This window comes from Drosophila sechellia, chromosome 2R (assembly GCF_004382195.2).
Source record: "Drosophila sechellia strain sech25 chromosome 2R, ASM438219v1, whole genome shotgun sequence".
NCBI classification, from domain to species: domain Eukaryota; kingdom Metazoa; phylum Arthropoda; class Insecta; order Diptera; family Drosophilidae; genus Drosophila; species Drosophila sechellia.
The window spans coordinates 3,421,297-3,443,167 of record NC_045950.1 but is presented as its reverse complement, the minus strand read 5'-3'; the positions used below and the strand labels follow the sequence as shown (position 1 = coordinate 3,443,167).

Below are 21,871 nucleotides of genomic sequence, written 5' to 3'. Positions count from 1 at the left end.
TTTAAAATAATTGATGCACATTTCCCGGCCGCTCAAGAAACACACGGAGCCACCACACTGCAGCCACCGACGGCAGGCATTTCATTATTTTGCGAAAACTCCTTTTCCTGGCCACTGCACGCGACAGCTGCCCGATTTCTGGACTCCCGTTCACCGATTCCCGGCACTTGATAAGCGCAAAAGCGCAAAAACGCAAAAACGCGGGGGCCGTCGCTGATCCGTTCCGTTTCCGTGCGTTCCCTGCCGTTCCTTTCCGTTTTGTTTGCCTTCGAGCGTTCCGTTCGCGCACGCGCACGTCCGCGAGTTCGATGTTCGTGCGAGGCGCGCAGCAGACTGACAGCGATGTCGATCGGCCCCAAAGACGAACTCCAAAAACGGCGAACTCCCTGCCTGTGCACTGCGCACTCGTTCCTCTCGCTCTCCCGCTCTTTGGGGGCTCTCTTGCCAAATACCGGTTATCTCACAAATAGTGGGCACAGATGGGGCCGATGATATCTTTCTGCAATTGTAGTGGCCGCTGCGCGCTCCCTCCCAAAACTTCGCGACTGCAACTGCTCGCTCGTCCCTTTGTTAGAATGCTTTCTTTGTTTCTGCGCCTTGTGAGCGGAATGCTAAAGAGCCCATCCCGGGAGGGAAGAATTGCAGCAGGTGCATGGTGCACGGTGCATGGTGGATTGTGCATGGTGCATGGTGCGCCTTTAACCAAATGCCACAAGTGCTGCCCCCTCCACGCCGAGGGCAGTGGAAACTAGTTTCACCGCCCAAAACTGACAGTTCATTTAGCTAATCCCAGATCCTGGCATCCGGGAGTAATCATGCGATCGTATATGTAAAGATCATGTTTCCATTCTATGAATCTAACTAGTAAGTCGATCTAACTAGATCGTTTGAATGTAATGGGGAATAGTTTAGAATAAATTAGAATGTATCCCCAATATTCGAAATGGAACTTTATCCATAAATATCGTGTATGAATTAGTTTTGAGTGTAAAGCCCGTTTAACCCATTGTAAGCAAGAAGCCGAGGGATATCGTAAGGTGGAGGGGCTGCAGTGCATCCAGTTGTCGCTAATTATATTCGGTATTTTCTCCAGCTCTTGCTGGTTAATTTTGGGGTCGCACGTTCTGTTTGTCGTTTTCGAGTTAAATATTGCAATTGTCTTCGACAATTTTCGGTTTTATGTGTACCTTACTGCAGTGTTTATTTTTGGCTTAAGCCCTGACAGACCACCAAGCTACAGTTTATATTATGAGATATCTCCCTGCACTTAACAGGTTTTCTGTGACTTGCATATATGATTCCCGAAAACTCGTACCACCCATAATTGGATTTTTACCCCGAATAATGAATTCGGTTCGCCTGTGAATAGGAGAGATGTGTCCAAAGTGTGTACTCATTTCCACTCCCATAGCTTTTCGAATCGGACGCTGGTGAAATGAAGAACCATTTGGCAGTGTTCTTGGTCGTGGCATTAGCTGCTCTAGCGGAACTGCCAGGAGTTAGAGCTTCGTCCGTGGATATACTGTCCCATTGTGTCGCCTGTCCGGACGAATTCAAGGGCAAGTTGGTGTGCGCCTTCATCAACGGCTGCTACTTGGAAATAGAGTACTGCTCCATGGTGGTCTTCAACTGTGGACGCCAACAGCACCACAAGCACCGTGAGGATCATAACCGTATGGTGATAAAGATACCCTCTAACTTCAGATTCTTTCAGTGTTCCTGGTCGTAAACGAGGGCAAGTGCACGCCAGTTCGGGGCTACAAATGCGAGACCATGGACTTTTAAATTCTTGCGGAGACTCTCCGCATTTATTTATGGATGCAATGATTACATTTTAAAGTGCTTAATCTGAGGGAAATGTGTGATGATGTGTTGATTAAAACTTGACAATGTGTCCGGTGAAATAGACGGCGTGCTTGTCCCGAATGATGAACGCAAATGGATGATCGGCCACGAAAGTCTTGGGGTCCAGGGGCAGGGACATGGGCACTCCGGCAGCATCTAGAAGAACCGAGATACAAGTGGTGCCTACTGGAAGTGTCGGGAAACCAAAAGACTTACAGCTAGCTCCAGCCGCCTCACATCCGATCTCGTTCACATCGATGAACGTCTTGTGCTGCACCTTTGTGATCCGAGTGCCGATGGGCGAGTCCTGGAAAATGTTGCTGAAGTCTGCGGCATCCGAGAACATGGCACTGATTCCCATCTGAAAAGAGAAGTTTCGAAAGAAACCCCCTTCCATTAGATACCACTAATGCTCGGTCTGAAATCTACTCCCATTTAAATGGTTTCAAATCGGACAGACCCACGAATTGTTTTTAACACTATCTCCATACCGCTTAGATCTTATCTCCCCCTGGAATATCATTATGTGGCCCTTTCTCACCTTATGCAGCGTGGGTCGGAGGTCCGTGTCGAACTCGAATTTGAACTTGGGCAGGTAGACGGACACACTCTGCCACTGCCAGCGGTCTTCGAACAGGTTGAAGTCGACGCCCTTGAGCTTCTGCTCCAGAGCCTGCAGTCCGGAACGCTGGTTGGGCAGGATGAACCACATGGTCAGGTTGATGTTCTCGAAAAACAGCTCGATGGCCTTGGCGTCCAGTTCCGGGTAGTCGGCATAGTAGTACCAGTTGTCGGCGAACATGGTTGGCACCTGGATGGACTGGGTCTCGCTCAGCCAGAACTCCCGATCACGCGTATCCTCGTCGTTGAAGGGTCGTGCCCAGCGAGCCTTGAAGTAGATGGCGTTGACCAGCGCCACATTGGTGTCCGGCTCCAGGCTGTCCACCACCCGTTCGATCTTGTTCTGGGTCTGCTGCTTCACCCAGCGGTTGATCCGCTCCACCGCCTCCGTTTCGCGACTGAAGTCCAGGGGTTCCACTTCGGAGTCGAAGTACTTCTGGGCCACCTCTCGGAAGTGGCTTGATACCGTGAGATTCTGCCGGGTGTACACCTTGTTGGCGATCTCCAAGACGGTCCTGGACTTGATGTAGGAGTGCAACAGGTTGTGATAGCTCTCGGCCAGACCATCCTTGCTCTCCTTGGCGGAGGCGTGCAGGGTCTTCTGCAGTTCCATGGCGGTCCTGCCCTCAGCTCCGTAGTAAGCCAACCCGAGGGCTAGCTGGATGGAAACCGGCGATATAATGACGTTCTCATCCTGGCGATCTGTGGCCAGGGTTTGGAAGAGTTCGGTGGCAAAGAGATTGCGCTCCTTGATGGTGTTTGCCAGACCTCCAGGTGCGGAGATCCACACCCCAAGAAGAATGACTAGGAGAATTGAAATTTGGATTAGTTCTCAGCTGGGCATTAGGAATCTTCGGTTGGGGTGCTCACTGCTTAGCCAGTGGTTCATTGCGCCTGCGTCGACACCTCGAGACTAAAAGTGAAATGGCCCAGCCACCTGTCATTTATAGCCGCGAGTGGGCCAGGAATCGAGACAAAGCCACGCCAAGAACGACGTCGACTGCGACAGCGCCTGATGCGCTTTGCATTACAAGCAGCGCCAAAGGAAATCAGTAAAAACGAAAGGGCCACTGGGCAGATCGATCTATTGAATACCCTTGCAAATCTCTTGGAATAAAGTGAGTTCTCCTTATGCATATTCATTTCAATTCTTCAAGAGTGTAAATATAATAAGTAATATTAAAATAAATATAAAAATATTTCTTTAAATTTAAGTGGCTATTGATTCATAGCCAGAGAATAAATATATAAATGTATTTATTAGCCACTTAGTAATTACATGATAATAAACATACTGTACAATATATATCTAATATATTGTATTTATTATATAATATATAATATTTAATATCTATCAGAACGTAAGATCGTAGTGTATAGTGAATAGTGAGCAAAGAAAGAAAGAAAGGAACCTTTAGGTGGATTAGGTTCTTAACCCGAGCACCTGGAAATACTGGGAACAGCTTCACCTGATCTCCCCCAATGGGAACACTGGATCGTTCCCCATTCAGCTTCTCAATCTCCGGTCCTCTCCCCGTCAGATCTCTTTCTCCAGCACGCTCTCTCTCTCCTATTCTCCGGCTCTCTGATTCTCCGACTCTCCTGTGCACTTGGGCCTTTGTTGCTCTCGCCTCCTGCACTTGTTGTTGCCTGGCCCACCTCTCGCCTCGAGTGGCCGCCTTGGGGTTTACGCTGCTGTCAAATTATTTACATGCATGCTTGGACCCAATGCTGTATGCCAAGAGGGAGGGGTGGGGGAGTTGGGGATGGGGCCCTGAGATCAGGATTGCATTAACTCTAATTTCTCGTTTACGAACACGAACCAAAATGTTCAGGTTTTATGGCCTTTGCATTTAATGAGTTATTTTCGTATTTGTTTAGATAATGCGTCCATAAACAAAAAGCAGCGGGAAAAGCAAACAGCATTGCGCATAAATTGTTTATCGGGCTTTGAGTTACCACCTACCACCTACCATCCCCCACCCCATATTCCAATTAACGGCATCACGCACACACAAACTTACGAAATTACGAATTCAGAAGAGTCGGAAGGCCAAAATCGAATCGAAATCTCAGCGGGCTCAGGTGAGGGGCCCAACCAATACCCGAAACCAATAGCCAATTTTTCAACATCAAAGACCTGCAACGGAGACCTTTCCCGGTTCTCCTGCTGATTTGGCAAAAGTCCCGAAATTCGCCGGGGTTATTTATGCACGTTTTGTGTGAAATGCTAATAAATTTTAATGGAATTTTAAAAACATGCTTTATGGACCCGGCCCGGCGGACTCCTCCTCCCGAAAACGAGCCAGAAGATTCGGGCCGCGGAAGACTCGTCTTCGGGTGTCATAAATTGGCAGCTTCCGTGGGCTATTGTGGTCGCCGCTGCTTTGACTGACGGGCTCCTTGGGTCCGCTGATCTTGCATAATTACGATATAGATATAAGGCCGATGGCAGCATTACAAAGCGCAAAAACGCTTCGCTCCAAACACTTTCAATGCCTTAAAAGCACAAAACCAGATTCGGCTTAACCTTATATAATTCACAACCACCAGCGCAGCAGCGAGTGAGTGTGTGTCCTGTCTCCTGCCAACGACCGAGGAGCGGTGCTGACCGTTCTGATTGAATGATTTCACTGATCGAGACAAAACATGTTAAAGATCGTGAGATGCCGGTGAGATGCTGCACTGTGGCAGCGGCTCTTGCCTCTGCAGATACACACGGCAGCCGGGGATCGGAAAAGGGACTCTCGAGCGGCACACTGAGCGAAAATGGGCCGTGAAAGACGAGCACTAAGTCACCTGCACTTACAAGCTTATCAGAGATCGGTAGCAAGCCCCTTAAGCGGAATCAAATTACTTGTGGCACTATTAAGGAGTATCTGAACCAATATGATAACCAATTTCAGTAAATAGATATTAGTAAAAGGAAGCGTTTGTATTTCTAACCAAATCAGTATACAGATGTTTGGGATTATTCCAGCTCGTCGTAACTGTTGCTCCTCCGATGGACCGCTAGCAATTAAATGGGCTTGAAATGGGAGACTCGCTGCCACAGCCTAGCACTTTAAATGTAAATGTGGGATTTGCAATTTCTCTCCGTGGAGCCATCATGCAACAGCAGCAAAATGCTGCTGCTGCCGCCGCTGATAAAAATAAACTTGGCAGAACGTCTTGCCCCAGCGGGAGGGGAGCGGTGGAGCGGGTTGCCCCGCTTCTTGGAGCCCGATCCTCGACGCGGCTTGGAAAAGCATAAGAATGATGAGGCAGCAACACGAATTATGTGATCGCTGCTGCATCTTGGCTGAGTTGGGCTTGGGTTTGGGTTTGGGCTTGGGCTTGGGCTTTCCTGCTGGCTGTGTGCGTGCGAGTAACCCAAAACCAGTTGGCGATAGAGCTGATCGGCTGGCAGAGCAGAGCGCCCGGCCAGCAAAAACTCCCCAAACACCACCAAAAAATAAATAAATAAATACACAAGAAGCAGGAGCAAAAACAATGGCAGCAATCGCTCTCCGCCTGCCTTTGTTCCCACTGCTGTGCTTTTTATAAACAATAAATTTGCACATAACTAAAACAGAACTCTGCACATTTGCATAGTATCGAAGATGTATCCCCGGGGGATTCGTTTCGTTTGGCTTGTGCGTGTCCGCCGTTGAGCCATGCAACCATCGATGGGTCTTTCAGGGGGGAGCACGCAGTATGCAGTGGATAAGAATGGGGTTCGTCATAGAACTTCCATCTAAATGGTGCGGGAGTCAAATGAGCGAAAGCTCTTGGCTAAACTGGCACATGGGTTTCATGTTACTGGCAGTCATCTCCTTTGATTTTTTAAATGGCAACGCGATGCGAAAGACAAACTATAAACAAAAACCTTATAGTGTCCAATTCAGAGGTGATAACAATTATGGTCTAGCCTACACCAATCAATTTAGAAACGGGAAATATACAAATAAACAAAATTAGCTTTTTCCTGAATATTCATTTCAAGTGAGCGAAGGTAGTAAAGTTTAGTAGGAGCTACTTATTGCTATGATTAAGACATCTTAAACAAGACTATCTTTTTTGTTGCTTAGACTTTGGCTTAAATATATGTATCTTTTACATGCCGCACGTCTTCAACTTGAAGTGGCATTGTAAAATATTCCACTTTATTTAGTTACCCACGGGCATCAATCAAATTTAATAAAATTTTATAACAGCTTTTCAGTTTCCAGTCTGCGTGGAAACACCGCGGTGAAAACGCTTGCAAGTGCGGTCATAACAATAAAAATAAATATACTTTATGGTCACCAATTCTAATAAATATTAAGCAAAATCCTCAAACGAAAGTCATCCGCAAATAAAGGTCGCAACTGACCAGCTGTCATATCCAAAGCCGTTGCGACACCACTCACCCGCCTCACCCGCTCCACCTGCTCCACCTGCTCCACAACCTGGGGACAACTTTTCCACAAGTGCGGTAATTAGCTAAATGCCGCGGCCCAATCTAATCGACAGCTCCAGCGAGGCACTTTAGTGAAAACGGAGAGGCGTTGGTCGCCGCGATTCAGTCTGCTGCCATCGGAAAACTTTCATTCAATTGCGGCAGCAGCGCCAACTGAGCAGCAAATCAAGCGGGACGCATATGCAAATGGACTTGTCAACGTGCCACACTCTGAATGGACACTCAAATCAAAAGTTTCCCAAATTCCATATCAATTATTTGACGTGACAAGTGTGCTTTGAATAATATGAATGTAATATGTTATAGAATAGATACAATTCATATCTGTGCATAAATAGTATTTAAGATGCCATGTTAAGATTTCCAAGGATTGGGTTTCTCTTGTTATTCCCATTAATCAAGCATCCTAGATATCCCAATCGTTTGTTTTGTACCATCTTAAAGACACTTACTACACCAAATTAGTCTAGAGACATCTCTCTTGCGAAGATTGAAGGAATGCAGTGCCAACTTTGTTGCAGTGGACTTTTCGAGACCAAATCCAAAGTCCGGCACCCTGGCGGCGGCGGCGTTGTCCACTTGACCAGGCGACAGACCCAACAGCCACAACAACAACTACACCGCCGACAGGAACAAACGCAATGCAACAACAACAGCAACGACAACAACCAGAACAACAACAACCAGAACTGCAACATGGATGACACGTCAATCTCGAGCTGCCCACTTGGAGCATGTGCATGCAACATGGAACTGGATTTGCCCATTCGAGAAGTCTCAGCCGCGACAAATTAAGCTGCAACGACCAGAACGACTCCTTGTACTTCCCATTAATTAGCACTAAAATAAACGGACCGAGGGCGAGGGGTTGCACCGCAACCTTTCGTTTTCTACGAAATCACGGACATCTATCAGCGGCAACATGCCACACGACGTTGTAGACTGTCCGTTAAGGCATCTAACAGCCGCCTAAGCAGTCAATTGATATGCCCAATGTGGGCACCAACCAACATCCGATATCTGGCATCCCGCTTTATAGAAGGGCCCCAGCCATCCGCCGATCCAGTTCGATCCGCATCAAATCCAATTGAAGATGCTGCAGAAGATGACGAAGAACGCCTTCGAAATGATAGACAACATATCAATTTTGGGGTGGTGGTGCCTGGTCGTCACCCAGTGCACTGGGATTCAAATTTAGAAATCAATCCATCTTATCGATAAACTTAACTTGAATTGGTTTAGGTTAAGTCCAATGTATCTTGGATACGCAGCTTCCAATACCTGACTTCCAAAAATATATCTCAATAAATACATTCAGCTTTTAAGTTCTTAAGCTACTAGCCATTTTCTTCGAGTGCAGCCCCTCAGCAATATTTGGGCAACCTTCGACGTTTATTTGTCTATCAAACAGAAATGTGTCCATCATAAAACGTCAATTAGCTGATTGAAATCAGCGCATGCGCTCCTCAATTATTTCAATTTATGGCCAACAGGAAATTGCGGCAACTGCCACTGCGCAGAACAAATGACATGATCAAGATGCCACTGCGGATTGGGCCTGGGATTTGGACTCCAGATCCGGGCCTCGCCTCCTTTCCTTCTATTCGCCTTCTATTTCGATGGCGTACTTTATGTAACGATCGCCGTTCGGGCAGCGGCTGCAACAAATGTTGCAACTTTGCAATGCAAATTCCCCGCCGAAGATGCATTCGGAATGAAAATGTTTGGCCAAAGCACACTCCCAGCGGGAATTGCCACGATGATGATGGTCGTGATGATGATGATGACGATGGTGATGCTACCATCCCATTTGCAACCAGCGAACTGCTGCGATCGCCCTGCAGGAAAATACTCCCGACTCCTCCAGGTGCTCAGCGAATTCTCCGCCCGCTCCTCTTTCGTTTTTCAAGCGTTTTCGAGTATGCTAATTTGCTTGTCGAAATGACACATCGATTTCTTGGGAGGGGGCAACGAGCGTTGCACAAATCCGACGGCTCGCTTGCCTCAATTTCGAGCGGCAGCCCAAGGATATGCAACGCTATTGTTCTCATGATGACAAGCAATTTTCAGCAAGCGCGGAATGGAAAATATCGCATGCGATAAAAAACTGCTTTACACTGAAAAGTATAACTAAGAATCTTAACTGTAGTTATGCTGTTGTTAGAAATTATTAATGCATTTTTATGAATTTTTAAGAATGCAGAAAATTATAAATGTCATAAGTAAAACTTCCAAAGTCTGTCATTAATGTATTTCAACAACATAAAAACCTGCACCCAAAGAAGTCCTGCTTCAAAAACATGCATAAATGACAGCAAAAACAGCATCGCCGTCCAGCAGCAGAAGCAAAAGAAGTTGCAACAGCAGCAGTTGCAACAATAGCGTGCACCAAATTGAACTGTCTGTCAGTTCCGTACAGTTAGTACTCTCAGCCAATTTATTGACGTATGGACCCGGCCTAAAGGCGTGAGAATGGCAACAGAAGTTTAGGGCTTTGTTTCCACACACACACACACACACGCTTCATATGTAAATTCTCGCGATTTTCCCGCACACAGTTCGGCGTTTTAAAAGCGGATTTTCCGCAGTTTTTTACGATCTGAGAGCAGGGCTTAGAACAATTTTGGGCGTCTAACAAGTGGAGTACGGGGTTGGCAGTAGCTAAATTTACTGCCCGACACGCCCTGCCAAAATAGTTTTAGAGAAGTGCGTTTTATGAGGCCCACGCAGACAGCGGCGCCACACGAAAATGTGTTAATGTGCGAGATTCCGATTGGGATTAGGATTGGGATAGGGATTGGGTGAGGGATTGGGATTGGTACTAAGAGTGGGCCTGGAGTTCGGCGTGCAGACTGAGCCCCCCAAGTGACTAAAGTGACATTTAAATGGGTCCGCTCGAAAGTATGCATGTGGATTGGGTGTGGGGAGTTTCAGTCTGGACGAGGAACGGTTGGCGATGGCCCATCGATGGGGATGAGGACAGTGAGTGGGGTGTCGGGAGCTGGAACACGGCTAAACAATTGTAAGAGTGTAAAATGCGTTAAGCCAACTGAAATGGGAAACCCTCGACCTCCTTGCCACACCACCACCACGCATCCCTGTCTTAGCAACTTTTGTTGATGCCCCAACTGCGACTTAGTTTCTACTTTGATGGATGTGAAGCTCGTTGCTCTGCGCGAGCACTGAGAGAAATACGCATCAAATCTATAATTGTATATTAGAGAACTGAGCAATTGCTTAAGTCAGTAAACCAATAAAGAGATTGACATTAAAGTTATAAAATTAAATGTAGCATAGCCTTGAATTTTCCACATTTTCAACTTGAAAGTTTCAATAGTTAGTTTCGTTCTTGCAGAGACTTAGTTTTCTCTGAGTGTAAAAGTGTTTCGCATGTGTTTGAGTGCAAATGTATTTGTGCCGGATTTATTTGCGGCAACACAAAGATTTTTTAATGGCATCTTTTGTAGCAATTTTTTACCCCGGCTCAACCCAATCCCAAGCCAAAGCCATTTCATAAGCACACCCCTAAGAGAGTGTGTGTGTGGGTGGGTGGGTGTATTTTTGAGGGACGCAGCGTTTGATATGGCACCCCAGCCGCACTAAGGAGCACATGACGAGGCAGTGAGGGTTTAAGTCGGAGGAACTCTTTTTAGCACAAATAAACTTGGCTACATTGTTGCCCGGCTTTGGCCATCCGCTCCTTCCCCTCCCTCCCCTCGAGTACACGCCCCCTCTGCCAGCGGGGAGGAAATGGAATGCGAGTGTGTGCGAATGCCTTTGAGTGTGTGCACTCAGGCAAGGTGTTTGCCTGTTAAATTATATAACAATGCAATGAACTGTAAAATACGCAGCTAAGTGCTGCTCCTTAGAGCTCCCGCTCCTCTTCCTCCTCCCGCCACCTTCTTGGTCTCAAGTGCTGAATATGTGGCTAGGATAGAGGAAAAGTGGGTTGGATTGGGCGCGGAAAACTATAATCCGTCATAATTGGACAGAAGTGAATGGATGCCTTTGCAGCCACGAAAACCATTAACTCGCTTAATTAGAGCATGCCAAATTAAATGGGCAATTTATGGAAATGTTTGGAAAGATAGATAGCCAGGAGTAATGGACAAATTTAATATAAATTAAAGATAAATTATGATTTATCGGAAAATAAACATGTATAAATTACCTATAATGTAATGTTTCTTAAAGCTTTGTTGATTAAGATTCATTTACTTGAACCTCAAGGCCAGATTCTATTTTGACGTTTAGCACGCCACAAGCTGAGTTTAATAATGGAAAACTAAATTAAACATTAAGATAAAGCTGAAATGTGGAAATTATACAGTGCCAACCGTTATTTTATAAAACAAACACACGCGTGGAATTTGGCGGTCAGGCACGCTAATGTGGGCTAAATATGAATTACCGCGTAAATATATAGTGCGCAGTTAATTAAATCATAATGAGCTCTTCACATGCAGTTTCACTACAGGATCCTGGGCGAAATCAATTAAAGTTGGCATACTTTTGGGTGCCGCCCAAGTTCAGTGTGCGTGTATATGTGTATTGGTATATGTGTATCGTCCTTACACACACACACGAAGCGAAACTTTTCCAGTTTGTGGTAAACGCTTTAATATGGCAACAAGACCGAAGGCCATTTAAATTCAAATCAAACCCAAATGACTTTACTTATATGCGAAATTGAAGACGACTTCGATTGTGGGGGGTTGGAAAAGCTGTGTGGCAACTCCCCTCGTAAAAGTGCAAAAGAAATAAGCACTGCGACCCTTAATTTAAAGATTACTTTTCCCCCCATTCGGTCCTGTTTGCTTTCAATTGTTTTTATCAGTTTACATTCGAAAGTAACAAAACAAAAATAGCAGAAAAAGCCCGAGCGACAAACAAATAAAACCCATCTACCGAGGGAGACCAGAGATTTAGCTTTGATTTAGTTGGGGAATCGCTGAAAAACACATAAGCTGCTGGCTCCCCTTGGCCATGGATTTTATTGGCATTGCTGTCAGCGGAACTTGGGAGTTCCATTCTATTTGCTTCGATTTGTTTGAGCAGCAGCAGCTGAGACCCGAGCTGCTGAAAGCTTCGATTTAATTGAAACTTTGCTCATTAAATGGCTGAGTGGAGAAATGAAAAGTTTCCCCCTTCCATTTAGCATACTGCTTGTGGCGCAGAATAGGAGCATTACTCATATTTTCCGGCGGAGGAGGGTGGGCCAATGGAATGCAGACACGGTTTCCCAAGACATTGCAAATGAAATATAATAAATGATGTCACACAAGGCGATGAGCGGCAGCTTGTCAAAAACACATGTGTCTGAAAGAGATGGGGGTGCACCGCAAAAAACTAGTGATGTGCAATAATGCACTAGTTAAAACCCTCTTGGTCAGAAGAATTCTCGCACATATAGTCGAAGAAATCTGGAGTTCTTTATGCTAGGCTTAGAATGTAGGAATTTTTGGTTTAAACATACACAAGTAGCTTAAACATGGTACAAGAGTCCATAGGAATAAGTTCTATGAATAAAGGCCAGTTCCCCTGTTAATTTCTCTTGAGGCGGAGATGAAGTCCTCGAAAGTAGACAACAATAATGATTGTTCCGGTGGAGCAGGGAAACTTGTGCTCGAGCACCGTGCCGTTTCTGATCCATTGTGATGCGATGCATACGGCTCCGTTCTGTTCTGTTACATTTGCGCTGACTGATGCGACAATTTGTCATTTGGCGCAGACGCGACTCAGGAATCCGAGTGGAGCAAGGAGGGTTGACACCGGCTGACAGGGAAACTAGTCTACAGGTCTAGTGGCAACTGGGACCACTGGCCACCCCGAGGACCAACTGCTCCAAAAGCTGCATCAGCTGGCCGGAGGATAATCATAATTTCCCGCACCCCACGCCCACCAAGTGAAAGTGAGGACCGGAAATGCAAATACCCACCAGCGAGGATGCCAACGAGACGCCTGACCAAATAGCTACTGGCCCGGACCCAAAGAACAAAGTGCGATTATCAGGCAAAAGGCCCGGCTATGAATAATTATTAAAAATTTAAGAGCGCACGCACTTCATTCATGAGCATAAAATAAAAATTTAATGGCATTTAAGTGGCCCCCGGCATGTCCTTTATGAGCGGGGAGGAGGCCCATCCCCCGGAATCTGAAAAAATATATTTTCTGGCAGGCACAATTAATATTATGGCGTGCCAGCCAAAGTTGATGTGGCACCTTGCTCAGTCCTCGGGTAAAAAAGCGCAGGAAGCACTTAGCGTCGCAACATGCGAAATAAAAAATTGTGTTGCCGGCTTTTCAGTGGAAAATCCATGGAGGCAGGGTGCTGGTGGGTTGGTGGCTTGGTGGGCTGTGACTTCCACTGGAGCCGAGCCATTGAACTTGTTTCGGGTGGCTGGCAAAGGTCGAGGAGTCGGAGTCGGAGTCGGAGTCGCAAAAATGAAACGCCAAATAAATAAAACGGACAGAACAGAGCAGTGAGCAGTAAAAATGCTCATAAGTGCCGGGCCGTAACTCAAACTCGAACTGTATGCTCTGTCCAATTACCTTGTCTCGGCCAAATTGCCCGCTGACTTTGTTCGGCCTTATCGGCTCGCTTATCGGGGGCATACTGTCGGGCAGGCTCTCCCTAATTGAGCTAATTTCCAAGCGGATCCGGGCTTAAAGCTCCATTCCTTGCGCTCTCGGCATCCATCATGTTGCTCCGGAGTTGCGAACTTATGCAAAATAAAGATGGAGCGTGTACGTGACCAAGTGCGTAATATGCAAAAAGTTGAGCCACCTCCCACGCCCTGCGAATCGCAAATGAATGTCAGCCAAAGGACGAGCTCGCACAATTTATACGTATTCTACATGTATATCCTGCGGAGGAAGGACTGCGAGCTTGTCAGACAAGTCATGGCCATGTAGGATCACCAGATCCACGCCATTTGAATTCCTAAGCAGGCAAACAAGCAGCAGCAGTCGCGGGTTGAGCCAGGGGAAAGTAAAAGTTTGCCTCTAATTTCGGACAATTTATTTTAATTTGCCGGAAAAGGCAGCTGGCATTCTCACTTGCAAATCATGTGGCGCCCAATTAAGCGACGCTTTCACTAACAACAAAGGCGAATCGCAAGGAAGTTGAACGGAGTGATATGGAGACCGGCTCTGTCAACGTCCCGATTCCCCACTGGAGCTGCCAGGAGTCATTTCCCCCGTCGCCTCGACAGTTGCTGAACACGGTGCGTATGATTGATGCAGTCTACCAGACGCCGCAAATGTAATTTGCGAATGCTCGCAGCTCCCACCCTGGGTGGCTCCCTGGGAGTTCCGTTGACAGATGAAGTTTCGCATAGTTTTGGGCTAACCAAAAGCCTTGTTGAGTGTTAAAGAAGCAGATTGGACAAGGAACATATGGATAACCTTTAGGATTTCGTAATCGTTTTTATTTTTACTGAATGATTTAACGATTGTTCAACAAAAGGAAGAAAAGGTCTCTACATCACCAAATATCTTGTTAAGTACTAATCTTTATAGAAAAGAGGTATCAAGTTGTAAAGCCACTAACATAAGTGACTTATATTTGCTTGTAGTAAAGTTTTCGCTTCTTAAAGCGCCATCGATCTTCGCTTTGGCCGAGGTAAATTCAATCAAGTTCTGCCATTTGCAAGCCAAATTGAAAACATATGTTTCAGCCTTGGCATTTCACTTGGACTTCAGACAAACAGAGACTGCGAGGCAGGAAGCTACTTAAAAATGTTGCACACGTACGGCCAATTGTGAGCAAACAGTTCTGGGGAGGGCAGGGAACTGGCAGTGGAGTCAAGGAACTTTGCCGCCACATCCCAAATTCCCCTGACAGGCTGGCGCTGGCAGCTTCATCTGGCATCCGCATCCGCATCGACTCCCAGCCTCGTCCACATCGTCATCATCATCGGGCACATCATGAGGCTCATCAGCATCAACTTGTCTGTCCCTACATAGCCCCGAGAGCTACTAAATTTCACGCAATCACGACCACACACACACAGAGTCGAGTCCTTCGTCCTTCTTCAATCCTCCGTCGCTTTTTTGTGTGCTCGCAACTGCCTAATAAAATATTTAGTTGCTGGGAGTCATTGACAAGTTTGCAGACAAGGTTCTTCGGTCTTGTGGTCTCTTTATGCTCCTTGATGAGACAGATGCGATGCTGTCAGGTGAGTTGTGCCTGTGTTTCACCTATTTCCCCTACCACCTCAGCACTGAGAAAAAAGAACCAATCATTGCAAATATATAGTAAATATGCCTGAATTAGCCGCATATTCTCTCAACTTTATACTACAGCATTGTACTTTTGTATAACAACTAATGTTGCAGATATTGACAATATGCTATTAAATATTGACATTTAATCTTGCTTCAATGATATTTCAAACTTTTTTCTCAGTATGCCGATTTGCACCCCTCTTTTTTACGAGGTCACAAACGTATTAAACCCTCATTGCAAGCGTTTTGCTCCAGGAAATAATGAAAAATTCACAAACCAATATTTAAAAAGCCATCAAATCAAAGGAAGTGCAACAATGTGTGATCCCAAATCGGGATCCCTTGCCCGATTTCGGGTATCCTTTCAACGTTTAATATCTCATCAAGTGTTACGCTTTACGACTACTTAAAACCCCATAAAAAACGAAACAAAATAAAACTGTGGCAAGGCAGCACAGCCAACTGAATCCGAAACAAAATCAACGCCCAAAGCCGTAAATTTCCCTCCGTCCGTTTCAGACGGGTTTTCCGAGGAAAGCTGCTGAAAGGAAAGCGAAAGGAAATGCAAAAAGCGAAAAAGCACGGCAGCATAGCTACAAAAGCAGCGACAGCAGCAGATTTAATGATGCAGCATGATTTGCGCATAAAAAGAAGCGAAATAGAATGGACTGAAATGGCATAGAAGGGCGGGCGGGGGCGTGGCAGCAGGCATTATAGCCTGACAGACATCGGCAACTGCTGGGCAAGCTTTGATAAAATGCAGCTCTCCCGTCCACAATCACTTACATCCTCGCAGGCTGTACATACATATATGTTTGGACACATATATCCTAACACTTTAGTCGCGCATAAAATGCCAAAGGACCTTCATGTGCGACACAGCAGGGGGTTTCAGGGAGCTGCTCATGTATATATCCGAGCATCTATGTATGTATGTTTGCTCATATGTGTATGTGGGATTTCGAGTGCATGCGTGCTCCAAAGGGTTGAATAAACCCAGGCGAACTCGGAAAAGCTAGTGGATCCCAGAAAAGGATCGGAAAAACGTGAATTCAATACATTTTCTGAACATCATGCAGATAAGGGGAAGGATACTATAGAGTATATAGTATATAGTTTAGGAACTATTCACATATCACACAACAACACGTTATCCGAAAAAGATTTGGATCAGCAAAATATAAAAACAATACGAGTTTTCCGTGTAAAAACTAGTGGATTTTCCTAACTTCTCTACACATGAATAGGTATGTCGATAGCCGCATGCACTTTCTTCTTCGAGCCCCTCCATAAATATTTTATATGGCAAACGATATGGCAACAAAAGTTTCTAAGCCCGACAAAAGAGAAGCAGAAACTAAAACAAAACTTAGCCCGGTAACACAACCGTCTAAATATTTAATTATATTTCTCCCATTGCGCTTGCGGCTAAAGTGGTGTTTTAACCGTTTGCTCGTTATTATGCTTTTGTTGGTGGCCCCAACACTCCGTCAATATGTTAAATATTCAAACTGTGAGCCCCGAAATCAACAAAACTATGAGTCAAACCCGTCATGGGCCAGGTTTACATCACATCCACTGTGTGTGTGACATGATAAACTGGAGTTCTAGTGAGGTGACATAATCATTGGGCGATGGGGAAAGCGAACATAGTGACATCGTCAGACATGCAAAGGTTCTTCAAGAGCGAACTTCCCCAGCTGAAATTTTCGAGGCAGCGGACAAGGCCGATTACTTTTTGAACACATTATCGCTTTTCGTTCTTTGTTGGGAACTCGATGAAAGCTTTAGCTTGATTTCATCAGCCAGGCCCAAATCACGCACTCTTATCACCAATGAAGAGTGCCATTTGACAACAGTGCAACTGGGCAACGAAATACAATAAGTGAATATCGAAATACTTTCCCTTGCCACAGGAGCCAAGTTCGCAAAAGAAAATCTGCTATCACATTTTCTTCCTATTTGGGTTTGACAGGTTTTTCCGCGTTTTTTGCATTTATTTTCTACTATATCAATCTTAAATTCTCACTGCATTTGAGATACTCAGTATCTAAGAGTATCATATATATCGAAGAAATGTGCAATGTTTACAAATGATACTTTACTCACATTTTGTTGATCTGTGTAATTATTCGTTGTCACTGATTAGATTGCCGTGTATATACGCTTTTGATTAGACTTTTGGAGAGAAGAGAGCATTTAAGCCACTCGCGTTTGAAGTACTCGTAGATAGATAGCACCAAATATAAACAAATCAATAGGTGCGAAGCACAACAGTTTGCTGTAGTTTCACCCGCCGCAAAGATTTTTCACGGAGAGCGGGCTAAGAGATAAGTGTTCTATCTCTGGGTTTGCAAAAAACCTGGCTGAATAAAGCTTGAAACCTGTCGAGAGCGTACATACTTCTTACCATATTCATACACACATATATTTGATAGCGGAGTGTATAAATTGGCTTGTCGGGTAATTGTGAAAATCAGTTTGCAGCGTACTGAACAGGTGGTGAAACGTATCTAGCCCAGAAATGGCACTCATCGAAATTTGTCTGGCCCTTGTGGTCATCGGTTATCTCGTCTACAAATGGAGCACAGCCACCTTCAAAACCTTTGAGGAAAGGAAGCTCTACTTCGAGAAGCCATACCCCTTTGTGGGTAATATGGCATCATCGGCCTTGCAGACGGCCTCCTTCCAGAAACAACTCACCGAGTTCTACGAACGCACTCGTCAACAGTGAGTAGTTAAGCGACTAACCTCAAGTTGTTCAAACGCTAACAGACTGCTCATCTTAATGCAGCAAACTGGTGGGCTTCTTCAATATGCGCATTCCTATGATCACGATAAACGACCCGGAGCTGATCAAAAAGATCTGCGTAAAGGACTTTGACCACTTCCCCAACCACCAGCTCTTCATCAGCTCCAATGAGCGCCTGTTCAACGACATGCTCACCGCGATGAGGGACCAGCGGTGGAAGCACATGAGAAACACCCTCACTCCGGTCTTCACGGCGGCCAAGATGCGCAACATGTTCACCCTGATGAACGAGAGCTTCGCGGAGTGCATGCAGCACCTGGACGGCTCATCGAAAACCCTGCCGGGCAGAAAGGGCTTTGAGGTGGACATGAAGGTGCTGTGCAACAAGCTCTCCAACGACATCATCGCCACTACCGCTTTCGGGCTGAAGGTGAACTCGTACGACAACCCGAAAAATGAGTTCTACGAGATCGGACAGTCGCTGGTTTTCTCCCGAGGACTTCAGTTCTTCAAGTTCATGCTGTCCGCCTTGGTGCCAAAGATTTTCAGTGTAAGCTTGTTAATATTTGATGTGCACTGAATAGATTATATATTCAAGATATTGTCCTTTTCAGCTTCTGAAGCTTTCTATTTTCGACCCCGCCAAGGTTGATTACTTTTCTCGCCTGGTGGTGGAAGCCATGCAGTACCGCGAGAAGCACAATATCACCAGGCCCGACATGATCCAGCTTCTGATGGAGGCCAAGAATGAGTCGGAGGATAACTGGACGGACGATGAGATCGTGGCCCAGTGCTTCATTTTCTTCTTCGCCGCCTTCGAAAACAACTCCAATCTGATCTGCACCACCACCTTCGAACTGCTTCACAGTCCCGACGTCCAGGAGCGTTTGTACGAGGAGATAATCGAGACCAAGAATGCTCTGAACGGTGCATCCCTCACTTACGACGCCGTGCAGAAGATGACCTACATGGACATGGTCATCTCCGAGTCCCTTCGAAAGTGGACTCTGGCCGCCGCCACTGATCGCGTCTGCTCCAAGGACTACACGCTCACCGATGATGATGGCACCAAGCTGTTCGACTTCAAAGTAGGCGACCGGATCAACATTCCCATTAGCGGGTTGCACTGGGATGACCGCTACTTCCCGGAACCCAGGAAGTTTGACCCGGACCGTTTCAGCGAAGAGCGAAAGGGTGACATGGTGCCCTACACCTACTTGCCCTTCGGCGTGGGACCTCGGAACTGCATAGGTCAGTTAATCAAAGTGTTATGATAAGGAGGACAGTTAAAATCATACTATTTCTTTGTAGGAAACCGATATGCCTTGATGCAGGTCAAGGGTATGCTCTTTAACCTACTGCTGCATTACAAGATCGAGGCTTCCCCAAGGACCATCAAGGATCTGTGGGGATCGGCGCGTGGATTCAATTTTACTCCTAGGTCCGGATTCTGGATGCACTTGGTGCCGCGAAAATAAGCTGACTGATCGGTTATCTGCTCACAAAAATATACATGTTTTACTTATTGTTATGATTTATACACATTAATTGATATTATAAAATAAAAAAAGAAACATTATTCAAATTACCGGTTTTTATATATATCGTTTTAAAACTTCTAGCTCAAAAAAGAAAAATTAAGGGAGGGTGCATCGACTACCACATACCGGTTAGTTAGCTAATAAGTGTGCTGCGTGGAATAAAAAAAAAGAAGCAGTAATATCATGTCTATTAGTCAAAAGTTATTAGAGAAGAACTAAGTACTACTTATTATATACTTTTTCAGTTTAATGCCAGTTTGAACTCATTGCGATTAAATCTAACACACCTTGATTATTTATACCTTATGAAATAAGCAATTTAAGGACGTAAAACCTATTCAGAAAGATTATTATAATTATTGATATCAATGACAATTTGGCTGATAATAAATGGTAATCTTCGTTTTTACACCATGGCAAGGAAAAACCAAGATGTTTACCGCCCAAAAACTTAAAGCTACATTCATTAGATAAGAAAATAAACAAACTAATCGATGAGAGCTATGTTCTGACTAGCTTTTTACAATTCAAACCCCAAAGAGAGCGACAGATAGGATTCCACTTAAAATAAGCAGTGTCGAACCTGTTAGTAGCAAATTCTCCCGTAAAAACTTATAGAGTCGTAGTGGGCACTCATCGCTTTCAGTTTGAATTAATTACTTCAAGTGATTAAGATGGCTTTTGTGGAAATATGTCTCGTCCTGGCTATCATCGGCTTACTATTGTTCAAGTGGAGTACTGGCACCTTCAAGGCTTTCAAAGATCGGAACCTATACTTCGAGAAACCGCACCCATTTGTAGGTAACATGGGTGCATTGGCCTTGCAAAAGGCCTAATTCCAAAAACAAACCTCCGAGTTCTATAATCGCACTCGGCATCGGTAAGTGGTTGGCGGATCAACTGCGGGCTGTGAAATGCTAATGAATCTTGTGAAATTCCAGCAAGCTAGTAGGGCTCTTTAATCTACGCACCCCAATGATCCAGATAAACGACCCCCAGCTGATTAAAAAGATATGCGCTAAGGACTTTGACCACTTCCCCAACCACCAGACACTGAGTATCCCGAACGAGCGTCTAGTTAACGACATGCTCAATGTGATGAGGGATCAGCACTGGAGGAACATGAGGAGCGTCCTGACCCCGGTCTTCACGGCGGCCAAGATGCGCAACATGTTCACCCTGATGAAACAGAGGTTCGCGGAATGCCTGGAGCACCTGAAATCCTCCCAGCCTTTTGCTGCAGGTGAAAATGGCTTTGAACTGGACATGAAAGTGCTTTGCAACAAGCTTTCCAACGACGTGATTGCAACTACGGCTTTTGGAATAAAGGTTAACTCATTCGATGACCCAGGGAATGAGTTCCATACGATCGGGAAAACCCTAGCTTTCTCACGGGGTCTACCGTTCCTAAAGTTCATGATGTGCTTACTTGCTCCGAAAGTTTTTAATGTGGGTACCTACGAAGCGAAGAAAGTGATATATATTTATAATTGTGCCTTCCAATAGTTTTTCAAGCTGACTATCTTTCACTCCACCAATGTTGAGTACTTTGTTCGCCTGGTGGTGGAAGCCATGCAGTACCGCGAGAAGCACAATATCACCAGGCCCGACATGATCCAGCTTCTGATGGAGGCCAAGAATGAGTCTGAGGATAACTGGACGGACGATGAGATCGTGGCCCAGTGCTTCATTTTCTTCTTCGCCGCCTTCGAAAACAACTCCAATCTGATCTACACCACCACCTACGAACTGCTTCGCAATCCCGACATCCAGGAGCGCTTATATGAAGAGGTTCAGGATACCCACGAGGCACTAAAGGGTGCACCTCTCACTTACGACGCCGTGCAGAAGATGACCTACATGAACATGGTCATCTCAGAGTCCCTTCGGAAGTGGACCCTTTCAGCAGCAGCAGACCGGCTCTGCTCCAAGGACTACACGCTCACAGATGATGAAGGGATCAAGCTTTTCGAATTCAAGGCAGGGGATAATATAAGCATTCCCATCTGTGGGTTGCACTGGGATGAGCGCTTCTTTCCGCAACCCCAGAGGTTTGATCCAGAGCGATTCAGCGAAAGGCGAAAAAAAGATTTGATACCCTATACATATTTGCCATTTGGAGTCGGACCCCGCAGCTGCATTGGTAAGTAAATTCTTATAGGTAGGGCCAGGTATACGTCTAACTTTGAATATTATTATATTATTATTATTTATTATTAAACATATCTTATTTGTACAGGAAATGGCTATGCTCTGATGCAGGCCAAGGGAATGCTCTACAGTCTAATACTAAATTACAAGATTGAGGCCTCACCGCGAACCACCAAGGATCTGTGGGAATCGGCACGAGGCTTCAATATAATTCCAACGACCGGATTCTGGATGCAGTTGGTGCCACGTAAATAGGATGATGTAAAATCGAAATCCGCTCATATTGTACGA

General features: G+C 45.5%; 4 protein-coding genes across 4 annotated transcripts; 3 read left to right on the top strand and 1 right to left on the bottom strand.

Moving 5' to 3' along the window:
• The first annotated feature begins 1,250 nt into the window (after positions 1–1,250).
• Positions 1,251–1,908, top strand: LOC6607957. Its single transcript, XM_002032669.2, has 2 exons — positions 1,251–1,658; positions 1,715–1,908. Exons 1-2 carry the CDS (start codon positions 1,436–1,438, stop codon positions 1,783–1,785), a joined length of 294 nt encoding a protein of 97 aa, XP_002032705.1. The 5' UTR covers positions 1,251–1,435; the 3' UTR covers positions 1,786–1,908.
• On the bottom strand, positions 1,775–3,412 carry LOC6607956 (serine protease inhibitor 42Dd). The gene is made up of 4 exons (XM_002032668.2): positions 3,337–3,412; positions 2,387–3,270; positions 2,062–2,206; positions 1,775–2,001 (listed from the first exon to the last, which is right to left on the bottom strand). Exons 1-4 carry the CDS (start codon positions 3,353–3,355, stop codon positions 1,877–1,879), a joined length of 1,173 nt encoding a protein of 390 aa, XP_002032704.1. The 5' UTR covers positions 3,356–3,412; the 3' UTR covers positions 1,775–1,876.
• Positions 3,413–17,416: 14,004 nt separating this feature from the next.
• On the top strand, positions 17,417–19,473 carry LOC6607955 (cytochrome P450 9b2). The gene is made up of 4 exons (XM_002032667.2): positions 17,417–17,866; positions 17,931–18,438; positions 18,503–19,139; positions 19,200–19,473. Exons 1-4 carry the CDS (start codon positions 17,661–17,663, stop codon positions 19,364–19,366), a joined length of 1,518 nt encoding a protein of 505 aa, XP_002032703.1. The 5' UTR covers positions 17,417–17,660; the 3' UTR covers positions 19,367–19,473.
• A 624-nt stretch (positions 19,474–20,097) lies between these two features.
• Positions 20,098–21,835, top strand: LOC6607952 (cytochrome P450 9b1). The gene is given in 4 exon segments (XM_002032664.2): positions 20,098–20,309; positions 20,371–20,878; positions 20,936–21,572; positions 21,669–21,835. Coding segments are annotated over 4 exon segments (1,518 nt in total). The 5' UTR covers positions 20,098–20,103.
• Positions 21,836–21,871: the final 36 nt, after the last annotated feature.

Bases quoted from the DNA above. Each gene is read 5' to 3' on its own strand.
- LOC6607955 (XM_002032667.2), top strand. From the start codon at position 17,661: ATGGCACTCATCGAAATTTGTCTGGCCCTTGTGGTCATCGGTTATCTC. The intron at 17,867-17,930 runs GTGAGTAGTTAA...ATCTTAATGCAG, and splicing joins TACGAACGCACTCGTCAACA to CAAACTGGTGGGCTTCTTCA. The intron at 19,140-19,199 runs GTCAGTTAATCA...ATTTCTTTGTAG, and splicing joins GGGACCTCGGAACTGCATAG to GAAACCGATATGCCTTGATG.
- LOC6607956 (XM_002032668.2), bottom strand. The intron at 2,207-2,386 runs GTGAGAAAGGGC...TTCTCTTTTCAG, and splicing joins TCCGACCCACGCTGCATAAG to ATGGGAATCAGTGCCATGTT. The intron at 2,002-2,061 runs GTAAGTCTTTTG...CGGTTCTTCTAG, and splicing joins TGAGGCGGCTGGAGCTAGCT to ATGCTGCCGGAGTGCCCATG.
- LOC6607957 (XM_002032669.2), top strand. From the start codon at position 1,436: ATGAAGAACCATTTGGCAGTGTTCTTGGTCGTGGCATTAGCTGCTCTA. The intron at 1,659-1,714 runs GTGAGGATCATA...AGATTCTTTCAG, and splicing joins CCAACAGCACCACAAGCACC to TGTTCCTGGTCGTAAACGAG.